The sequence below is a fragment of the Excalfactoria chinensis genome, chromosome 3 (assembly GCF_039878825.1).
Source record: "Excalfactoria chinensis isolate bCotChi1 chromosome 3, bCotChi1.hap2, whole genome shotgun sequence".
Lineage (NCBI taxonomy): Eukaryota > Metazoa > Chordata > Aves > Galliformes > Phasianidae > Excalfactoria > Excalfactoria chinensis.
This window is the reverse complement of record NC_092827.1, coordinates 26,262,900-26,282,842: the sequence shown is the minus strand read 5'-3', so window position 1 is coordinate 26,282,842 and position 19,943 is coordinate 26,262,900. Positions and strand designations below refer to the sequence as shown.

At 36.8% G+C, this 19,943-nt stretch overlaps 1 protein-coding gene across 2 annotated transcripts in view; it reads left to right on the top strand.

The window, feature by feature from the left end:
- The window catches only part of LMBRD1 (LMBR1 domain containing 1), a 65,549-nt gene that overhangs the window by 18,251 nt on the left and 27,355 nt on the right, over window positions 1-19,943 (top strand). For both annotated transcript variants that reach the window (XM_072333641.1, XM_072333643.1), the window contains exons 6-9: window positions 3,203-3,291; window positions 5,361-5,434; window positions 16,836-16,961; window positions 18,808-18,960. In XM_072333641.1, coding sequence (XP_072189742.1) covers window positions 3,203-3,291; window positions 5,361-5,434; window positions 16,836-16,961; window positions 18,808-18,960 — 442 coding nt within the window. The remainder of the gene's footprint in view (window positions 1-3,202; window positions 3,292-5,360; window positions 5,435-16,835; window positions 16,962-18,807; window positions 18,961-19,943) is intronic.

Here is a 19,943-nt window from a genome sequence, read left to right as displayed (position 1 = left end):
TATAAGCATATCTTAAGAGCATGATGGCTGCAACTTTTATTTAGAACTGTGCTGACATCTTAATGTACAAGAGGGAGTGAAAGATATGTACTTTTAGTGTTTACTGTCTTTATGACCAAATGCTTTCTTGCATGCTCCAAGTGAGCTTTTTAGGAATATGGGTAGCAGTCTCACCGATGGAAGTGCTCTGTGGAAAAACATAAATATAATGTGGGGTTGACATAATTGTACTTTGTACAATGAAGGTTTTATTAGCATTTGTTTAAAATATAGTTATGATGGAATGTATGTTAAAGTGATATCTATTGATGTACTAAAATATGAGCTGGAAACTAGACTAGTTAATGCTTTTTGCTGCATGCTTTCTTACTTGAGAATTGTTTCTAGTTTGGGAAAACATTTTGAATTAAGCTTCCAGGAATTCTAGTGTTCTTTTAATTAAAAGCAAGTTATTGACTGTTATGGAGGGTGAGGGAGGGGAGGTTCAGCTAGCTTAACTAGGGTCTAAAAATATTATTGAGTTATCTGACAAAAGCTGTTTCTTTTATGATGCACTTGTACTGCAGGTGTACTTAAAGAAATTTTTGCAGTATTTTATTATGCAATGTAGCTTACTTTATTATACAATGTACCTGTAGTAGGAGTGTCTAGTCTCTGAATTTTTTTGGAATCTGGTAGTAGGTTTGTTCACTTCAAATAAGTTGGAACTTGATTCTTGATGTCCTTATTATCCTCTGCTCTTCTGCTTGTCGCTTTTAAAATATGCAGTATTTGTAAGCTATGGTGACTTCTGTAACCTCCTTCTGGTGTTGTGCAATGTACCAGTGAGCTTGTTTGCGAGTTAATCGTAGCCCAAGCACTTCAGCTTTAACCTAATTAATGAAAAAACGCTTCTCCAAAATTTGGATTCAGAATAATCACTGATCTAAATCTGTTGCGGGGAAGCAGAACTCCTCTAGATATCAGTATAGAATGTAGAATTTCTGGTTTGTAATTAGAAGCTTTTCTTGCTTTTATAAATAAGTTACTCACTTTAAGTTAATAATTAGATAGCAATACCATCCTAATGTATTCCATTCTGTGATGCTGTGTGCTGGAGACAAGGAGCTTGACATATTATAATCTACATTAAGGCATCTCTATACAGCAGCCTCTTTTGAATTAAAGTATTTGAGGCTAATGAATATTCCAGTCTAAAAAAAGTTTCCCTGACTATCACTGTTCAATATTAAACTCATTACATCAGCTTTCTATAAGAAATAATTTAATTAGATTTATATGTAGGTTACAGCAGAACTCTTTTAAGGAAAATAGTTTAAATCTCCTTGGTTTGAAATTGACTTGCTAGTAATAACAGCTAGTGGTGATCTTTGGTTTAAGGACCAAAAGAGACCTATTTATACCTGTGTGATGCTAGTTCTGCCAAATGTTAATAATTTTTGATCACTTGTCTAACATTAGTACTGTTCTACAGCCTATACCTTGATTACAATATTCTCAACAAATATTTTAAACAGGATGTTTGATTATTATTATTTTAGTCTGAGGAAGAGGAGGCTGAGGGGAGACCTTATTGCTGTCTTCCAGTACCTGAAAGGTTCTTACAGTGAGAGTGGGGCAGGTCTATTCTCACTACTGACTTGTGACAGGACGAGGGGAAATGGCCTCAAGTTGCGCCAGGGCAAGTTTAGGTTGGATATTAGAAAGAACTTCTTTACAGAAAGGGTGGTTAGGTACTGGAATGGGCTCCCCAAGGAGGTGGTTGAATCGCCATCCCTGGATGTGTTTAAGAGCCGCTTGGATGTGGTACTCATGGATATGATTTAGCAGAGGTTTGTTGTTGTGGTATTGTTTTGTGGTTGTTTTTTAAGAGATAGGCTACTGGTTAGGCTGCGGTTGGACTTGATGATCTTCAAGGTCTTTTCCAACCTGAGTAATTCTATGATTCTATGATTCTATGATTATATTTTGTAAAAAAATTCTTTTGTGCCTAGAAGTCTAAGTCCAAGTCTAAGACAACACTTTTGAGCAGTTCTGTACAATTGCATTAGCTGAATTCTCAGTTACGCTGTGAAACTGTATTTGCACTTGTACTCTATTAACTCACTGTCAGTGGACTGACATAATGTAGTGTACGGGTGGTAGTTCAGTAGATATTTAGCATATCACCATCTTGTTATGTTGATAGCTACTATGATACATTAACCATTTCATAACGTAGCAAAATAGTTAAGACTTCTGTCAAGCTTTTCTTGCTTAATGTTTGTGAAAAATTAGCCTAAATTGCTCTGTACTGCGTTGGTGTAATGCATGAGCTATGTTTTAGAGCTCCTTTGGGACTAGAATAGATGCTATCTGTCTGTAGACAGCTAGGAGTGTTAACTAGGCCTCACTTTTGCTGTGACTTGTTTGAAGCTAGACCCTGGAAGTCTGAGTAGGACTGTCTTTTGTCTGGTTGGCTACTCATTGAGGGTTCCAGTTCAGAATAAAAGAAGATTCCTGCTTATTTGGGACTGAAGTATGTGAATTTCTTGCTACTGCATTCTGTAGTGAGGTCCTTATTTCTGTATGGAACTTGAGAAGGGGCAGAATTGTAGACATTTATTTCCTTGTAAGGATTGATCTAAATCTTTGTTGCAGAGTGTATAAAATGGGTTACTGTGGATTCTAATCTGCTTATTAATATTTGGCATTCATATTTGGAAGTACCAAACAAGAAATGGAATGCAGAAGCATTGTTGTAATTGTAATAGTGAAACATAGACAGGAAATTTAATTAAATACTTGGTGTGGGAATCTTGAATTTTATTCTAGCATTTAGAAATAGGGGGTTTTAAGATAAATTGTTGCAGTGATGCTTTTTTTTTAAAAAAAAAATAAAAAAAATACAAAAGGGTCAAACCAGGTGAGTAAATCAGATTAATGCATCTTTTAATGATACTTGAGTGTAGGATCCTTTGCCTCTCTTAGGAATGGTAAATTGAAAATAATTTGTTCATTGACCTCATACCTGACTGTGCACATGATCTAAATTAATTAATTGTATGTGTGGAATGTGAATTAAGTATTGCCTTTAGGATTTGTTAAACTTAACCTTAAAACAATCTTTTCTGCAGGGATGAATGCATTTCCATTTCCTGAAGCTGGAAGTAAATCTTAATATTTGCCTTGCTAGGATAAATAAGACTCTTTCTTGTTCTAGTGCTTTTGTTCCTTTGGATATTCCCAACAAGAAGAATTCCACAGAATGGGAGAAAGTGAAGCTTCTGTTTGAAGAATTTGGAAGCAGCCGTAAGTCTGAGATGATTTGTTCTGAACTTTGATTTACTTGCTATCAGCTTATTCTGGAATGCTCACCATTAGCTGAACAAAATAGAAAATGATCATCAGAAAGGTTACTAACTTAAGTCTGTTTCCCTACAGTTATACTTCATAGTAAAAATGTTGTTCTCATTCAGACAAAAGTAATCAGAACAGTGTAAATACGGGGATTAATAGTGTCAGCTTTTGTTATTGTCCTTTCTTTTAAGGATTTTGATACAGTCTTCTATGATATTTCACTGTGGAGGAACTTGGTGGGGTTGGGAAATTTCTTTCCATGGAGTTCATCACAGTTATAAATGTTACTTGGGTGCCCTACAATCAATGAGCTTCATCTCTGTCAGTGTGTATCTTGTGATATAGCAGTCTTCAAGTGGGTTAATTGATATACTGCTGGTCACAGTAAGAGCAAGAATATTTCACATTGCATTAGAATTGGAGTAGTTCAATTGGAAGAGACCTGCAAAGATTATTAAATCCAACCACCTCGCCTCTTCAGGGCTAACCAAATGATAAAATATATTATTCAGATGCCTCTTGAGCACAGCCATGTGACATCAGTTGCCTCACTAGGAAGGCTATTCCAATGTTCAAGCACTTTGATTTAAAAAAAAAACAAATTAAAAAAAATTACTTCTATCTAGCCTGAACCTTCCTTGGCTCAGTGTTGATGACAGTATGAGTGGGAATGATGGGAAAGGCACAATTACCAAGGATCACCAGTTCCTTTTTATGCTTGAGTTTTACCAGGAGCTCCATGTTCATCCACACAGGCCTCCAGGCATACCTACCTGACTTGCTTCTTGTTCAGGTGGACCATTCTTGAGCTCAAAGGAGATAATCTTTGAGTATCAACCAGCTTTCTTGGGCTCTTCTACCCTCTAGGGACTTGTCCCATCGTAGTCTTCCAAGCAGATCCAGGAGCAGCTAAAATTTGCTGAAGCAAGAGAAGTATTTTGACTGTACAGAGTGAAATACTGTCACTACCAGCATAAACAGTTTTAAAGAAGTAGTTGAGCTGAGATACAAGCTGATTTCTCTATGCAACCTTGACATGACTGTTAATGAAATTTACAATTCTGTATCTGTTTTTGCTCTGAAAGTATACTTAATGTTTATTTCTGGTATGCACACAAAGATACTGGATTGAGATATGCAAGCCTGGATTTGGTTTCTGCTTCTACTAGTGTTTTCCTGTGACAAATGTCCTCAGGTTAAGCAACAGTTGAGACTGAAGGGACCCGAGATCTCAGAACAAATCTAGTCCAGTCTTCTGCTGCAAGTAGGAACTTATAATTTCTCATTGGGCTGTTTAGGGCTTTGTTAGCAAGTTTTTTGAAAAACTGAAGAATGGAAGCTCTTTCATTCCATGATGGAAAAAACTTTCTTATCAAGCATGAGTTTACACATTGTCAGCATTCAAAGAGTTTGTTGGTAGGGATGAGTTTGGTGCAGCATTTCGTTTTCTATTCCTTCTAATTTTTTGAGTGATAGCAAGGCAGCAGCAGCTCCTTGGTTCTATGAATCTTTTCCAGTTTGTGTGTGGATGTATGTAGTCTGAGTCAAGCTGATGCGAACAGTCTGACTTGTTTGGTTACTTGAGGGAACTTTACTTGACTGATTCTTTGAATAACAATTTATTGTGAGAAAGGGGGTAACAAATCTGAGATGAACCATCCAGAGTGCATGCTTATACTGTGGAAAGCTGTCACAATATGGAAGCTAGAAGTAAGTCTTGCACAGAGGTGTTCAGTTGGTGGGAGCAAGTTCATCAGTGGCTATTCAACCATTTAACTGAAGGCCTTATCCTCAAGCCTCTAGTGAAAGAGAGGTTGCTGCCCTGCTTCTTGCAGTAGTGGGGGAAGAGGGGAAAACCATGCCAGGTGAAATTCATCTCTGAGTTATTGCCTGTAAGTTACAGTTTTCTTGTTTTGTATGAACTAAAATGTGGAGAAATCAATTCAGGTAAGTTCTCCTACTTCTACTGTAGGAAGTTACAGCAGGTGTTCTGTTTTTGGTTTTTTTGTTTTGTTTTGCAGATGGCTTGACTGCTCTTTCATTTTCCATTAGTTCCTTGACTGTGATTGGAATGTTGGCAGCTATCACTTACACAGTAAGTTATCATGGAAATACATCAAGTCTTTATATTAATACTTGCTGCTGTCATTTGCCACATTCCTTTGGAAATCTGTTGTTGTGTCTAGTAGCTTGAGCAGTATCTTCTAGCTGTTTTTATCACTGTTTGAAATAATACTTCTAATTTCTTGGAGTTAGAGATGACTTTTTATTGCAGCTTAAAAACTGGTTTCAGCAATTGAGCACAGTTCAGACTTGGTTTCAATGCACGCCTTTGGGGGAGATGATTCTTTCATAGGGCTTGTTGTACAGACTTGCTGGTTTCTGCTGTTTTAAGTTCTTTATCTCCTTTTCCACTCAGCACTGGGGAACTAAATGTTCCTTTTCATTATTTACACTATAGGATATGTTAGACTTGGTCTGGTCAGTCTGTGTAATTCTGAATGCAACTTCACTACTACTACATTGATGTTTTTACCCCTACGGAGTTTTAAAGTCAGAAGTCTTGCAGAGTAACTTGATGTGTAATGAGAAATTGGAAACTTGCTTTTTATAAGTCACTGAATATCCACCAGTTTTTAGTGTTACAGTATTTAACTTTTATCTTGATTACAATTTGAGTGTGAATTTTCAAATCCTAATATGAACTGCAGATGAAACTTCAGAACTGGTATGAATTCAGTGCTTTCTTGATAGGTTTTAATCTTTTAAGTATGTTCTTGCTAAAATAGTTCTTTCATTGCAGCTTGACTAGGAAAACCATGTGGTTCTATTATGTTATTAGAGAATTTTATGTGGCTCAGTAACAACAGCTCAGAACAAAATTATTCAATTATCTTGAAGTACTGCTAGTCAACAAGATGTTCTCTGGCAGCTTGTTGTCAGTGAGTGAATGAAACTATTGCAGAATATGGATAAAGGAGTGCTATTTATGACTAAATAACTGGATGAGAGGGTGAATTGCTTACTGGATATTTTTTGACTCTTAATTAAGTCAAATTTAGTAAAAATAAATAAATTGTTAGCTATGGTTATATTCATGACATCCAGCTGACATAAGTTACAGCAGGAGCATGGGAGTCCATTCAGTATAGATGTGTAAGTGAATGTCAGAATGCAGACAGCTCAGTTATGATTGGGTTCTGTGCAGTAGGTTGGAGAGCAGTTTGGTTGACCAACTAACAGTGGTATCTAAGGTGAGCTGAGTTGCTCTTGGCTTTATTTATTAAGTGCTTACTTTGAACTGAATTATAAATGTAATTAAGCCTTTTTGTGACTGACATAGACCACTGGATGGTTCAGGCTAACTTGCTAATATCTGGATAATGTCCTAGTTAAAAAATGACCTGGCTCCTAGCTTAGCCTGTAATAACATGTCAGATTTTGAATTTATTTCCCTTAATTATGAAAGGAAAGCTCAATCTCTTGTGCTCTGAGCTAATGTAACTCAATATGCAGAATTTTTGACCTTCAGGAAACTGAACTTAAAAATGAACTTGTTACCTGGGAGAATATCCTCAGTGTTCTGCTTCTTTTGTATACCCAAGTATGGGTTTATTAAAAGTTGATGACATCAACAAGCATCTAAAATGCAAGACTATTTAGTTTTAAAGATGTTCATTACTGACTGAAGAGTATACAGTGTTTTGGTAAGTAACTTTTGAAAGCTTTTGAATTTATTACGTGTATTCCTACGTAATTTCTTTCTTGCTGTGTCACTGACATGGATTTATTTCCAAGTCTAGTTTTCAGGCTCTGTTTAGCTGTATTACATGTACTTCTTTCCTCCAGGCTAACATAACCTGGAAATGTGAATTCTGCTTAGTGTTCAGTTATTCAAGTATGCTATGTGTTAGGTTTCCAAATGAAGACAAAACCTTGTCCTTAAGGCTGTTGCCTAGTTGTACTGTATTTAGGACTAGTAGAAATACTGAGTAATACATGAAGTTAAATATCAAATGTAACTAAATATAATTGTTTTTAATAATCTAATTATTGAGTTTATTTTAGATTAGTTTACCTTAATAAATTTGAGCATGTGTGCAAATGTTTGGATCACAGTATAGTTTACTTTGCTTGTAACTGCTGTATTAGAATCCTAAAGCCTTCACTTTTTCTACAGTAAGGATTATGACATGGTAGAAAAATTAAAGAACTGTTTTAAAGAAGGCTTAGAGACGAGCTCACCCAGACTGTCTACTTTTTCAGGAGTGCTGTTTGGCACTTCTTGAAGGCAATCATAGAATCTTATGCAGAGACAGTGAATTAATTTTGGTACATGAGTGAGCTGAAATGCAAATGCATCACTTTCAGTGAAAGCACTTAATAAAGTTTGTGTTGTCGAAGTTGGAGTAGGAAATGTTTTTTGTGCTCTGGTATTTCTTCATAGCGCTTTGCTCATATGTAGTTATGGTAACAGAGTGACAGTACTATACTAAAGCCTTTCTTTGGACAACTGGAGCTATGGACTCAGTGACATGTGGGTGTGCTGTGCTGGAATTGGTTTTATATTGTAGGCTGTGCTTTTCCCAGTGGTAGGACTTAATGTAAATTCAATTTGGTGAAAAAATTTGTGTGGTGTTATAATTTCCTGAGCCTCAGAGAGAGAGACTAATAAGAGAATATCCTCTTACTCTCTGCTACTTTGGATTACTCCAGACCCCATGATTGAAAGGAAAAGAAGCATAATTCTGAAAAGAGTAACTCTCGTTCTTGCTGACTTCCTTGGTCAGTGTTTTATACAGGATGCCTTTTAGGTTAGGATTTTCTGTTAATATTATGTTAAACAAATAAATAACCTCTAGATTTAAAAAAAACAAAACAACAAACATCAGTACTCAGGCAAGTCTATGATGCAGCATCTGTAGTACTTGCTAGATGTCTAAAATCACAAGCAAATAACTAGTTGAGTATATGTATTTTTATGCTGGCTGTTTATTACAGTTCCTGGAGATGGTAGGCCTTCATGATTAGTCAAACTACTCCTTGGAAACTGGTGGTGGATTCTAAAGTCTGGAAAGAATATCCCCATCTGTAAAGGGAGCAGAAGAATGAAGATTCTTATGTGTTAACTTGGCACAGATGTTTAGCAGATGATGAGAAAAGGATTGAGGAATAAGTGAGAACATAAGGGAACTGCGTTACCACATATTATTTCTAAGCAGAAGTGATCTTAGATGTTTTGTTCATCCTCATTAAGAGTTGATTTGCAAGTACAGGTGGAAATTTTTCTTCTGACTTCTGAAAATCCTCAGGCTGTTCTATTGCTAGTTCTGTATTTTGTGCTGTTCAAAAGGTATGTGGTTATAAAGAAAATCAAGTTGAGATGCTGATGTATCCAGTCTTTTGTATACTCATTCCTATTATTGTAGAGAAAAATTTTATTCTACATAAATATCTAATAAAGGCTGAAGTGTGTTAAGTGATAGGCTAGTAAATGTTTTCATACCTAATCTGTATTGTATGTAATTCTTAAACTAAGGGTGTTTTTATGTTAGAGACCTACTATTTTAATGCAAAACACTTAAAAGTGAGCAGTAATGCTGTGCATGCACTTACTGCAGTTGACTTGGATTCAATCTTGAAATGTTATTTCTTGGAGTACTGTGAAATAGGAAAATTAAGTGGATGCTACTTAAGGTGTTTAATATACAATTTGTCTGTTCTACAGTTAATCAAACAATAATGGTACTGCTCTATCTTAGGATTGGGTTAAAGCTGTTTTAGAGTAGCACTTCAGTGCTGTGGTAATATGCAGTACTCAAAAGTTAAGAGTATTTGGTATTGGCACCAGGAACCATTGAGTTTGTGTAGATGCTGATATCCAAAGATTACTTCTGCCTATTTATGCTCATAAGCTTTCTCTCTGGAAACATTATTCCCTAGGAAGTAGTATTTTCTCTAGATTGTAAACGACCACAGTTTAAATTATGTAACTAACAAACTTACTGTGATGACTAATCCACTTGAAATCTATTTTAGTACTACTGTCAGCATTGATCTGGTGTTCTGGGCCTCCCATGTAACTATTGATTTAACATGTTACTTCTAAGTCTGTGGTGAGCTATTCATGCAGTAAGGAACAGACTTGCCGCATCTAGTATGATGTTCTTTGGGGCGGTAGGGGACATAAATTGAAGCATCCTACTGAAGTAGGATTGCTGATGGTTGTAGAATTGTGATGCTGACTGCGGTGAGAAGATGGATAATATGGTTTTGTGGCTTTCATTTTCTCTATCTTTGAATATCAAAATCTATCCACTAAAGTTACTGATGAATGCAAGCATAGAACAGATTTTTTTTTTCCTGCAGTATGAGAAGGACAGAACATTCACTCTGAATTGTGGACTTCATCCCAGCTTCTAAATGGAATATCATAAAATGAGCTGATAAAGATCCCTAGGTAATTTAGCAGAGGGAATTGCCAGGTCCTACACCTTGTGAAGAATAACCCCAGATACCAGAACCTACTGGAGGCCACCCAGCTGAAAATCAGCTTGGCAGAAAAGGGTGTGGAAATCCTGGTGGACACCAACTTGAACGTGAGAGAGTAATGGGCGTTTGTTGAGACGTACAATGGTATTCTTAGCTGCATTAGGCCAAGCATCCCCAGAAGATTGGGGTTGAGGGATCTTTCCAGGATCAGCACTGGTTAGGTTTGTACCTCAAGTATGGGTTTCAGTACTGCCTGCCTCAGAGAGAGAGACGTACTGGGGAGAACTGAAGAAAGGACCACTAAGATGATGAAATGTATGGGGCATCTCTGCTATGAGGACAGGCTGAGAGAGTCAAGACTCTTCAGTCTGGAGAAGGGAAAGTTCAGAGGGAAGTCTCATCCATGTCTATAAATACCTGAAGGGAAGGTGTAAAAATGGCAGAGCCAGGCTTTTTTTTTTTTTTTTTTTTTCCTATAGTTCTTTTTTTTTTGTGGTTCCAGGACAAGAAGTAATGAACACCAGCTGAAACACAGGAGGCTCTCTTTTAGTGTTGGGAAGTGCTTCTGTACTGTGCAGATGTCTGAGCACAGATGCTGGAGCAGTTGTGGAGTCTTTCAGCTTGGAGATCATCGTAATTTACCTAGCTGTGGTTCTGGGCAATCTGCTGTAGGTGGATTTCCTTGAACAGGCATTTGGAGCACAGAATCTCCAGAAGTCCCTTCTAATCTAGGGAATTCTGAGATTGTATCTACCTTATTGACTGGTAGGATTTACAATATTCCTTAGGGGTGGCAGTTGCTGTGTTAAAGCTAAAAGCCTAAGTAAATGAAAAACTTACTGGGACAGTGAAGGATTTTATTTTTAATTCATGTAATTAACAGTATTTGTTTTGCTGTTAGAACTGCACCTAAGCATGTTGGAAAACTATTCTTTCACAGCTGTTCTTTTGTACAAATGATTTAGTTACCATCTCTCTTTATAGTCACTGCTGTGTATCTAGTGCTTAAACTACATTGGATATTTTATTTATAAACAGTTTTCAGTGTCTTCAGAGAAGCAGGTAGTTCTGTGTTCTAGGAGTCATGAGCTTTACATGACTTTGTGCAAAGCTATTATATGCCAGAGAATAGTAACAACTTCTAAGTGGTTTGATACGAGTAGAACTTAAGAAATTACTCGTGCAAGTGGAGGGGCCAGTGATATGAAGCAGGGGGTAGCATTTAATAATCTAAGATTATAAATCACTTTATTTTTCTTCACTCTATAACTTAAGAGACTTAATTGTACAGGAAGCAAATGTGCATGCTTTGGCAAATAATTGTGGGGGGGGGGGGGGGGGGAAGTATTTTAAGCTGTGGTAGCAACATTAGGTTAGGTGATTAACTTTGGGTTGATTCCTGTTATTTGCCTGGTTGTCTTAAATGTAGTACTGAATCTCACACTTGTTATTGTATTTACTTGCTGAATATCCTGAAAAATCTTATTTTCTGGCATTATTTGATCATTCTGAGAACACAGAGCAACTAGGGGATATGTATATTCTGAATTTTAACTTTCTGAGGGAGGATGATGGTGGCTTTATCAGAAGTGTGTAGATGAAGTAGGTTACAACTTACTTATAGGTATGTCCGTATTACTTACAGGAGTGTAAGTTTAAATCTCATTTTAAAGTATATTGTTTAAATTGTTTTTGACATGGCTCAACTTTGTGTCATCTTTATTAAAAAAAACACATCTCATTACCAATTAAAGCCTTAACACAGTCAACTTTTCTGGTGTTATATAGTGGGTAATACTGAAGCACAGCACTTGATATGGCAGAGTTTTGAAAGATATCATGATCCTTAGAGAGGCTCTACAAATCCATGACCTTGATGATTTATACTGATAGCTTTCAGTGTCAATAGTGTGAAATATAACAAGAAAATGATAAATTCGGACTGCAGTGCTTTGTTAGAAATAGTTTCACAGATGATGTAGTTTGAATCTATTTTCATTAATGTGCTTTGTACTGAAATGGTTTTACTTTGCCTTAGGTATTAATACAATAGTTGTTGTCAGTTCTAGATTGCTATTTGAATTCAAAGAGGAATAACATATTACTCACACAATGATAGGCAGATTAAATTTTGAGTGATCTTATGCATCTCATTTAGCATGTCCTTGAAGGATGGTTATAATTGGCTTTGTAATTTTTCCAAAACATTTAATAAGCATTATTTGATTTCTCATGGAGTTGTAAAGTGATCTTTCCTCCATCCTGAAAGAGGAGACATTACAAAGCGTATTTTTGTCTGCTGACAAATTTAATGACCTTTTCACAAATAAATTTTGTACAGAGTAAGATCTACTTTTCTTTCAATTGACTTACTTTCATTAAAGGGGAGAAAGCTTAAAGCCTTTTGTAATCTGTCTAACCTTAAAAGGAGTCGTTTACTACTGATTTTCTGTTATGTAGTCTTCAAACAGTTATTGAGAAACCTGTGAATTAGTGGCATTTATGGTCATTGCTACTTAATCACTCCAATGTCACTTCTTAAATGTAAAAGAAATGTAGTTATTTGATTTGGTTCACAGAGAAGCAATCATGCATAAGTAGAATAGCAAACCAATTTGTTCTTTTGTTTTTAACAACCTGATTGTTACTGCGCTCCTGAAGAACTATAGGAGTTCAACTGCTAAATCAATGGTAGTTTTCTTACATTCAGATTTTTGAGGGATTACACTTAAGAATTCATTTTATCTTTTCTTGGCTGGTAATATTCTGCCTGATGAAGCGATGCAAAATACGACAACTGGACATAGCAGCTATGTTCAGTATTTCAACTGACTGAGTTAACTTCTTTGACAGTTGTGATATATCCAGCAAGAACAAACTCATGTAGTGACGTAGTGTAGTGCAGAGGCTGTTGTCTTTGAACATAAGTGTTTAAGCTCCTTGGGTTATGTATCACATGAACCCTGCTTGTCTTAGAGTCACTTATTCTTCTGTAGGGTTTATCTTTTGAATCTGTGGTAGAAAAGAATTTTTGTTAATATGAAAAGTGAAAGTGACTATATTAAAGCAGGAAGATACTGTCACAATGAGTGTTGCAGAAATGGAGGACACTTGCATTTGGTAAGAGCATTCTGCTCTGTGCCTTGAAATCTTTCACACTGTTTTTGGAGAAATTGATGTGCTATAGAAACTGAATATATTGGATACTAAAACTTCCCATGAGAGAACTGAAGTTTACAGGTAAACACTGAATGATTTTTTCCGAAATCCATAGAATGAGTATTAAAAAAACAAACAAAAAAAACACACAAAAAAACCAAAACACACACAAAAAGCCATGCACAAAAAACAAACTGTCTGTGAGATCATAGAATTGTAGAATCTGTAGAGTTGGAAGGGACCTTTTTAAGATCTAGTCCAACTCCTCTGCAATGAACAGGGACATGCACAGCAAAATCAGGTTGCTCAGGGCCTGATCCAGCCTCACCGTGGAAGTCTCTTGGGATGGGGCATCAAATTCATCGTTTAAAGAGAAGGTGCTGTATTAGTGTCTTATATACAAGCTTGAAAGCGCTGTTGTGACACAGTAGTGTATCATGTCTAAATTTACTTATTTGTACTAGCTTGCCTGCTCCAACAAAAGCAGTGCTCAGGAGGCTGTGTTATATTAATATGAAGTAGCATTATAGTTCAGTTGCCTGTACTTAGCAGTTGCTATAAACAAAAAAATAACCACTGCACAGCTTCCCTGGTACTTAAATTACTTAATGTAATTCAAATAAAATGCTAATGCCATAATATAGAATGCTTTCATGCCAAAATATTTCTGAAGTGGAGTTTTATTGCAGTATTTTCGTACTGGAGAAATTTAGCTTGTATTTAACTCCTCTGTCTTTAAAGCACTGTATATCTTAAACTAAAGGTATATATCTAATGGGCATCTATTTGTGTTAAGGCCATAGAATTGTGTGTTTTGCCTTCTGTGGTCAAGCTCTCAGCTGATGTCTTGAAACAAGCAGTTATACAAAGATGGTAACTTTCAGTTCTTTTTATCCATTTAAACTTGCAGTGAGCACTTACCTACCTTTCTCAAGCCTATTGTACATTCATATGCTGGCTGATTCGGGTATTTTAATTCTGCTTTTTCATGCAAATTCACTAGAGGGCAGTGTTCTGCAAGAAATGTTTGTCAGACTAATTTCTGTGTGTTTTGCACAAGATCTTATGTATGTGTGTACACGCATACCCTTTAAAACATCACAGTGATATGAACCTGTAGGATAAAACATGTACAGCACAGCAGGAAGTGCAAGTACTTTTTAGTAACTTAATATTAAGAGTTAAATTTGTGGTTCTTCATGTACATAAAGCTGCTAAGGTACTGTTGGTCATAGTGCTGTTTGTGTACTAAGATCAGAATCCTTATTTTGACAGTAGAACACAGTAGATGTGCAACAATCAGCTTGATAGCTGCCTCTTGCAGTAGATTATTCACAACTAGCTTTTATGTCATATCATAGTATCATAGTATCGTGCGAGTTGGAAGGGACCTTAGAGATCATCGATTCCAACTCCCGGGATTCGAGCCCTCTGTGTAGCAGAGCGGCACTTCTACCCCCTGCTCCACAGGGGGGGATTCGAACCCGGGCCCCCTGGTGTTGCAAACGGGAACTTTGACTTTTCTGAAGATAACTGCTGTGTTCATTTCAGTGTTGTTTTTCTTCCTATGCTTATGACCAATCTGTGTGCCTATGGCTGGTCTGGTTGCTTACTAGGTGTTTCTACCTTCATAACACAGTTCAGAAGTAGTATTTTGGTAGCTTGTGCAATTTTAAAATGTTAGACCAGCAGTTATAATTTCCAATGGCAAATTTCTCTGGGTATCTTTACTATCAAGTATTTATCCTTGAAGTATTTGCTTGTTGCAGCTTTTGTAAAGTGGGAATTTTATGACTTAGCTCAACTGCGCTTTCTATTTTGTGGTTTTGAGTCACTATTAACTTACCAGTTAACTAACTAGTAAGATAGTCATGCCTTATGTAGCCGTAGGGTGTGGGATTTTGGCAGTTCTAAGGTGTTCTAAGATGCTGAATCTGCAAAAGGCAGGAGTAGCAGCAACTGCTTATTTCACAGAATGACAGAATTGTAGGGGCTTGAAGGGACCTCCAGAGATCGAATTCAGGCCCAGTACAGCAGGCTGCACAGGTTGGCATCCAGGAAGGTCTTGAATATTTCCAGAGAAGGAGAATCCACAACCTCCCTGGGCAGCCTGTTCCAGTGCTCTGTCATCCTTACTGTGAAGAAGTTCTTCACATATTGGTGCAGAGCTTCTTCAGCATTTTGAGTGTTTCCCCTTGTCCCATCTCCACAGACTGCTGAAAATATTTTTGAAAGTAAAAATATCTAGTTTTGATTGTGCAATGTGAGGATTGTCTCTTGCTGACAGGGTAGGAAGGAAGGGAATGAAGTACAGAAGACTGGACAAACAGAAGTAAAGCCAGTGTAATCCCTGTAGTAGAATCTTTGTGCTTTCTGAAGTACAGAGTAAATTTGCATTCCATGGTGCACTGAGAGAATGACTGGGATATGATTCTCATTGTTCTTCAGTGCTTTCTGATATTACATAAATAATGTTGAACTAATTGTTTCCTTGTGACTTGCAAGTTTCTGGCCTGCTGTGAATACAGATTTCATTGCAGATTCAGATCTTGAACTTGCTTGTGTTTCTATGAGTAACAGACAAGACTGCCTTTAAAATTCTTCACTGTTTAGATTGTGTTTTTTGTGTCTTTCTTCTTCTCTGTTGGAGTTGGAGATCACCTACTTCAGGAAATCTATGAAGCTTAGTATATTAAATTTAATCTAGTAAAAGATGTAGTTTATATTAGCTGTGGGCAGACTCAATTTTTTTTAAAATTTTTTTATTTTTTAGCTCTTAAGCGGACCAAAAGAGGTTTTCTCTTGTATGAATCATTTGTGGGGGCTCAACAGGAGAGAATCTTCTTTGAAATAAATTATTTTTAGCCATAAACTTAGCTTTGTGATTTCCCCCCCCCCCCTGCTTTTCTTAGTTGGTTACAGTCATAGCAATTTCTAATTGTTTCTGCATACTGAATATATGTGACTCCAACTGGAAATTGTTTGGATTCCACCGAAGGGCTTTACTCTGCCTCCATTCTGGTTAGGAATTAAGATGGTGCGCTTATGTATTAAACTACATTTACTAGCCAGACATGAGTGGAGTTTGCTAGGGTTGATATGGATCCAATGCTATTCACTGTCTTTGTAAATAATCTGGATGATGAGGTTAAGTATACTTAGTGAGTCTGAGTACATCAAATAGGGAGAAGGTGTGCCAGAACAAGAGGCCACAATATCATAGAACTGTAGGGAGAAGACTGAGCTAATGAGAACAGTGTAAGCTCATGGTGAGATCTGACTGGCAGAGGAGTTGTTCTGCTGAAAGGACCTGCAAGTCCTTGTGAATAGCCAGCTGAATGTTAGCTGGTGGTGTGGCAGAAGAAAAGCAAGCAGTGTCCTGGGCTGCATCAGCAGTGCCACAGACAACAGAGGTGATTATTCCACTGTATCTGGTGATTCTAAAATCATACGAAGTTGGTATTTAATGCCTCTGTTTTAGGAAATGAATGCTTAGCTGAGTCTAGCCTAAGTTAAATTCATTTATTCATTTCAGTGGCAGATACTTATTGTGTAATGGCTGTGGAATTAAGTAGTTGATAAAACAAAAAACAACACAGGAGTTAACTTCATAAATCTTCAGTAGGTTTTGTTATAGAGAGTCTAAAAACATTCTGTGGGATTCTGGAACATGCATAATGTTTATAATGTTTTGCTCAAAAATTAACAGAATTGATTGTTTTAGAATATGATTATGGAAAGAAGAGCACAAACAACCTGTGATACCTTACAGCTACAGCATACAGTATGTTTAACAAGTGAAAACATATAGCAGAAAACATGAGTGTCTGTCTTATTCATCTTAGGCTTATGGTATGTCAGCATTGCCTCTAAACTTGATTAAGGGAACTACCAGTGCAGCTTATGAACGTTTGGAGAACACTGAAGATATTGAAGAAGTGGAGCAACGGATATCACGGATTAAGTCGAAGGTATGAAATTTACTGTTCTAAGTTACCTAAGTATGTTTTCTTGATTAGCTTATCAGTTGATGGACATGTTAAGTAAATTTGTGTTCCAGACAAAACTAGCAAGCAGGAAGTGATTAGCCGGCTATTTTTGAGTTACTTTGAAAGAAATATGTTAGTACCCTAGTAGAGATGAACAGTATTTTTTTAGTCTACCACATGCAGTTGTTTGTACCTTGCTAATAATGATGCTCAGGAGCTAAACTCAAACTTCTCCAGTCCTGCTTAGATATATTAACCTCTACAAAATATGTCTTTCATAGTATTCACTTAGCTCGCTACCAGTTAGAGCACCTACTCCGTGTAGTTATCAATGCTGGATACTTCTTTTATAGAGCTGCCATGAGTATAAGTTAGGTTCATCAAAATATTAATAATCTTTATGAATAAGTAACAGCTCCAAATATTCTTCTCAGTTAATGTACTATGCTGCTATAAAACATTTATTTGTGAAGTGTATACGAATGGAAATCTGTTCTGAATCATAAACCCCTTCAGGGTGTAATACCATTTGTAAACCACTGGTGGCTTTGCAGCTTACTAAGGTGCTGTGAGTTGTATAAAACACTGAAGTTATAAAAGGTAGAGAGCGTAAGCTGAACAGGAAAGATTTCTCCTGTATGTACAAGATCCCCCCACCCTTTTCACAACCCATTTCAAATAATGCTTTGATTAGTGATCTTCACAATCCTGGGTCTTGGTTTGTTGTAACCTTATTTTTTCAACCCCAACACTTGAATTCTGATAGTCTGTATGTGCTGCTTTGTGAATTGTAATAGTGGACTCCCAGCTGTGTTAAAATGATTCTGACATTAGCACTTGGCTACCTCTATGTAACGCAGATCCCTTAAATGTTGTATGGGTATTATGTAATGAAATCTAAACAGTTTCTTTCTGTGGTGTAACTTGGGAAGCTGTAGGTTTTGTATGGCTGGGGTGAAGGCACCTCTTAACTGAAATAATGAGATTAATAAGCCCTTGGAAAGTTGACTATTGCTTGTTACAGACTATTGGATTACAGAAGTTTGCCCTGGTACCCTTTGTTAGCTAGATTTCATAAGATAATTAGGATCAAAAAGCAGGGTGTCTCTGTTCTAATTATTTATATTTTTATGTAGTCATTAGTACAAACTAATTTTCTATTATTTATGAGTTATCATCAGGATTGTGCCTCTGTTTAGTTCCTGTCATGGGTTAACATAAAAACTACCTGCACCCATGACAGGGGGCAGTCAGCCCGCAGGCCGCTGGCCCAGAAGGAAAAGACAACAGGGAAAAGGAAATAAATACAGTGGCAACGATCTAAGGAGGCACACTTATTTACTAAATACTATATCGGAATACAGAATAACACAATATAATACAATATAATTGGAATTAAGGCTAACGAATCAAGTAAAATAAGAGAGAGTGAGTCCCGAAACCGAGAGGCCTACTGTAACGATAGGCGAAATGGCTGGAACGCTCCCACATGGCTCCTCCCTGGCTGGCAAGGTCCAAGAGAGCGAGTTCAGCACTGAAGTGAGATTATATGAAGTCCTTGTCATATGACTGACCATGGTGTTCTCTGGGACATTCAGTCGTCTTTTGTGAGCAGCAGATTCGTCAAAATTATGTATGTTTAACATGATGTTATGATGTGGAATACTGATAGCAAAATTACAAAATTGCAAAACCATGACGTTCCTAACTTCATTGTGTGAATTATGTCAAAAGCGAATTGTTGTAATTCACTAAGCAAGGTATCAAGTCTATTTGTTCCACTGATTCAGTACTCCCTGATCTCTTGCACTAATTTTCTGATAATTAGTGCAGAGATGGTCGACCTCTATCATCAAGGGATAGACGAGCTGTTCAACAACTAGAAGAGAGACTAAGGACGCTTCGAAGGAGAGAGAGGCATCTGGAAACCATTGAGAAAAGTTGGTGGTTGAAGTTCTGTGAAGCTATCCGACCTTTGAAGGTAAAAAGTTGTTACACTTTTTGAGTGTTAAGTTGCATGCAATAGCTTTCAGCTTCCTTCTTCTAATTGCTCTGAAAGTAATGCCTTTCATTTCTATGGAAACTACAACTAGTAGAAAGAACACAGTAGCGCTATTTGACAGTGTTTTGTAGTTGAGAAATTGCTCTATTTTTTTCAGGATAGTTGCCACTATTAGCTATGCTTTTTTTGCCAGTGATGAACAAGATCATATTTGCTATGGTTGCATTTAAAAGAACTGTGCCAGTGTACCAGCAGAGGTAATCTACTCTTGCCACTACTGATACCTACCGCACACTGCCTCACTGTGCTCACATCTGCTGTTTGATCTCCCTAAATGTTTAGTAGGTGTCAATGAATGTCACTGGTTGCAATTTTTCTGCTCAGAGGAATTCAGTCACGCTTTTGCTTCATATGCATTTCCATGTCAGGCATTGTTTTGTGAGACTGTCCCTGTGCTGCCATCTGTTGCATAGCAACAGAATGTAATGGAATATTGTTGGGAATGTTCAGCCTCTACTGCCATAGCACCAACATCTGCCTCTGGCATTGTGGGCCAGTGTAATAAAATAAGAAACATTACTTTTGGAGCAACCCTCAAATTATAGGTGTAGTTCATCAATCACCATGCTAAATATCAACTGCTTATTATTAACATAATACCTCAGTGACAATGTTACCACAAGTAGGTGTAGTAGTAGATGTATATTCATGTAACGTTATAATAATATACATCTAAATAAAAAATTAGCTATCTAATTTTACAGGCATTGTTCCTGTGTTGTTTGAAGCCTTTAAATACAAGCGTAAGAAATATAGGCATGTATAATTGCTTTAGTCTTGTGTAGCCTTAGTGATATTTTTAATATTGCAGAATGTAAAACTGTAAGAAGCCAAGCCACTTAATCATCCTAGTATAATGTTTGGCTAAACTAGTTAGTTTGGTTGTTGTTGAACAGCTTGTT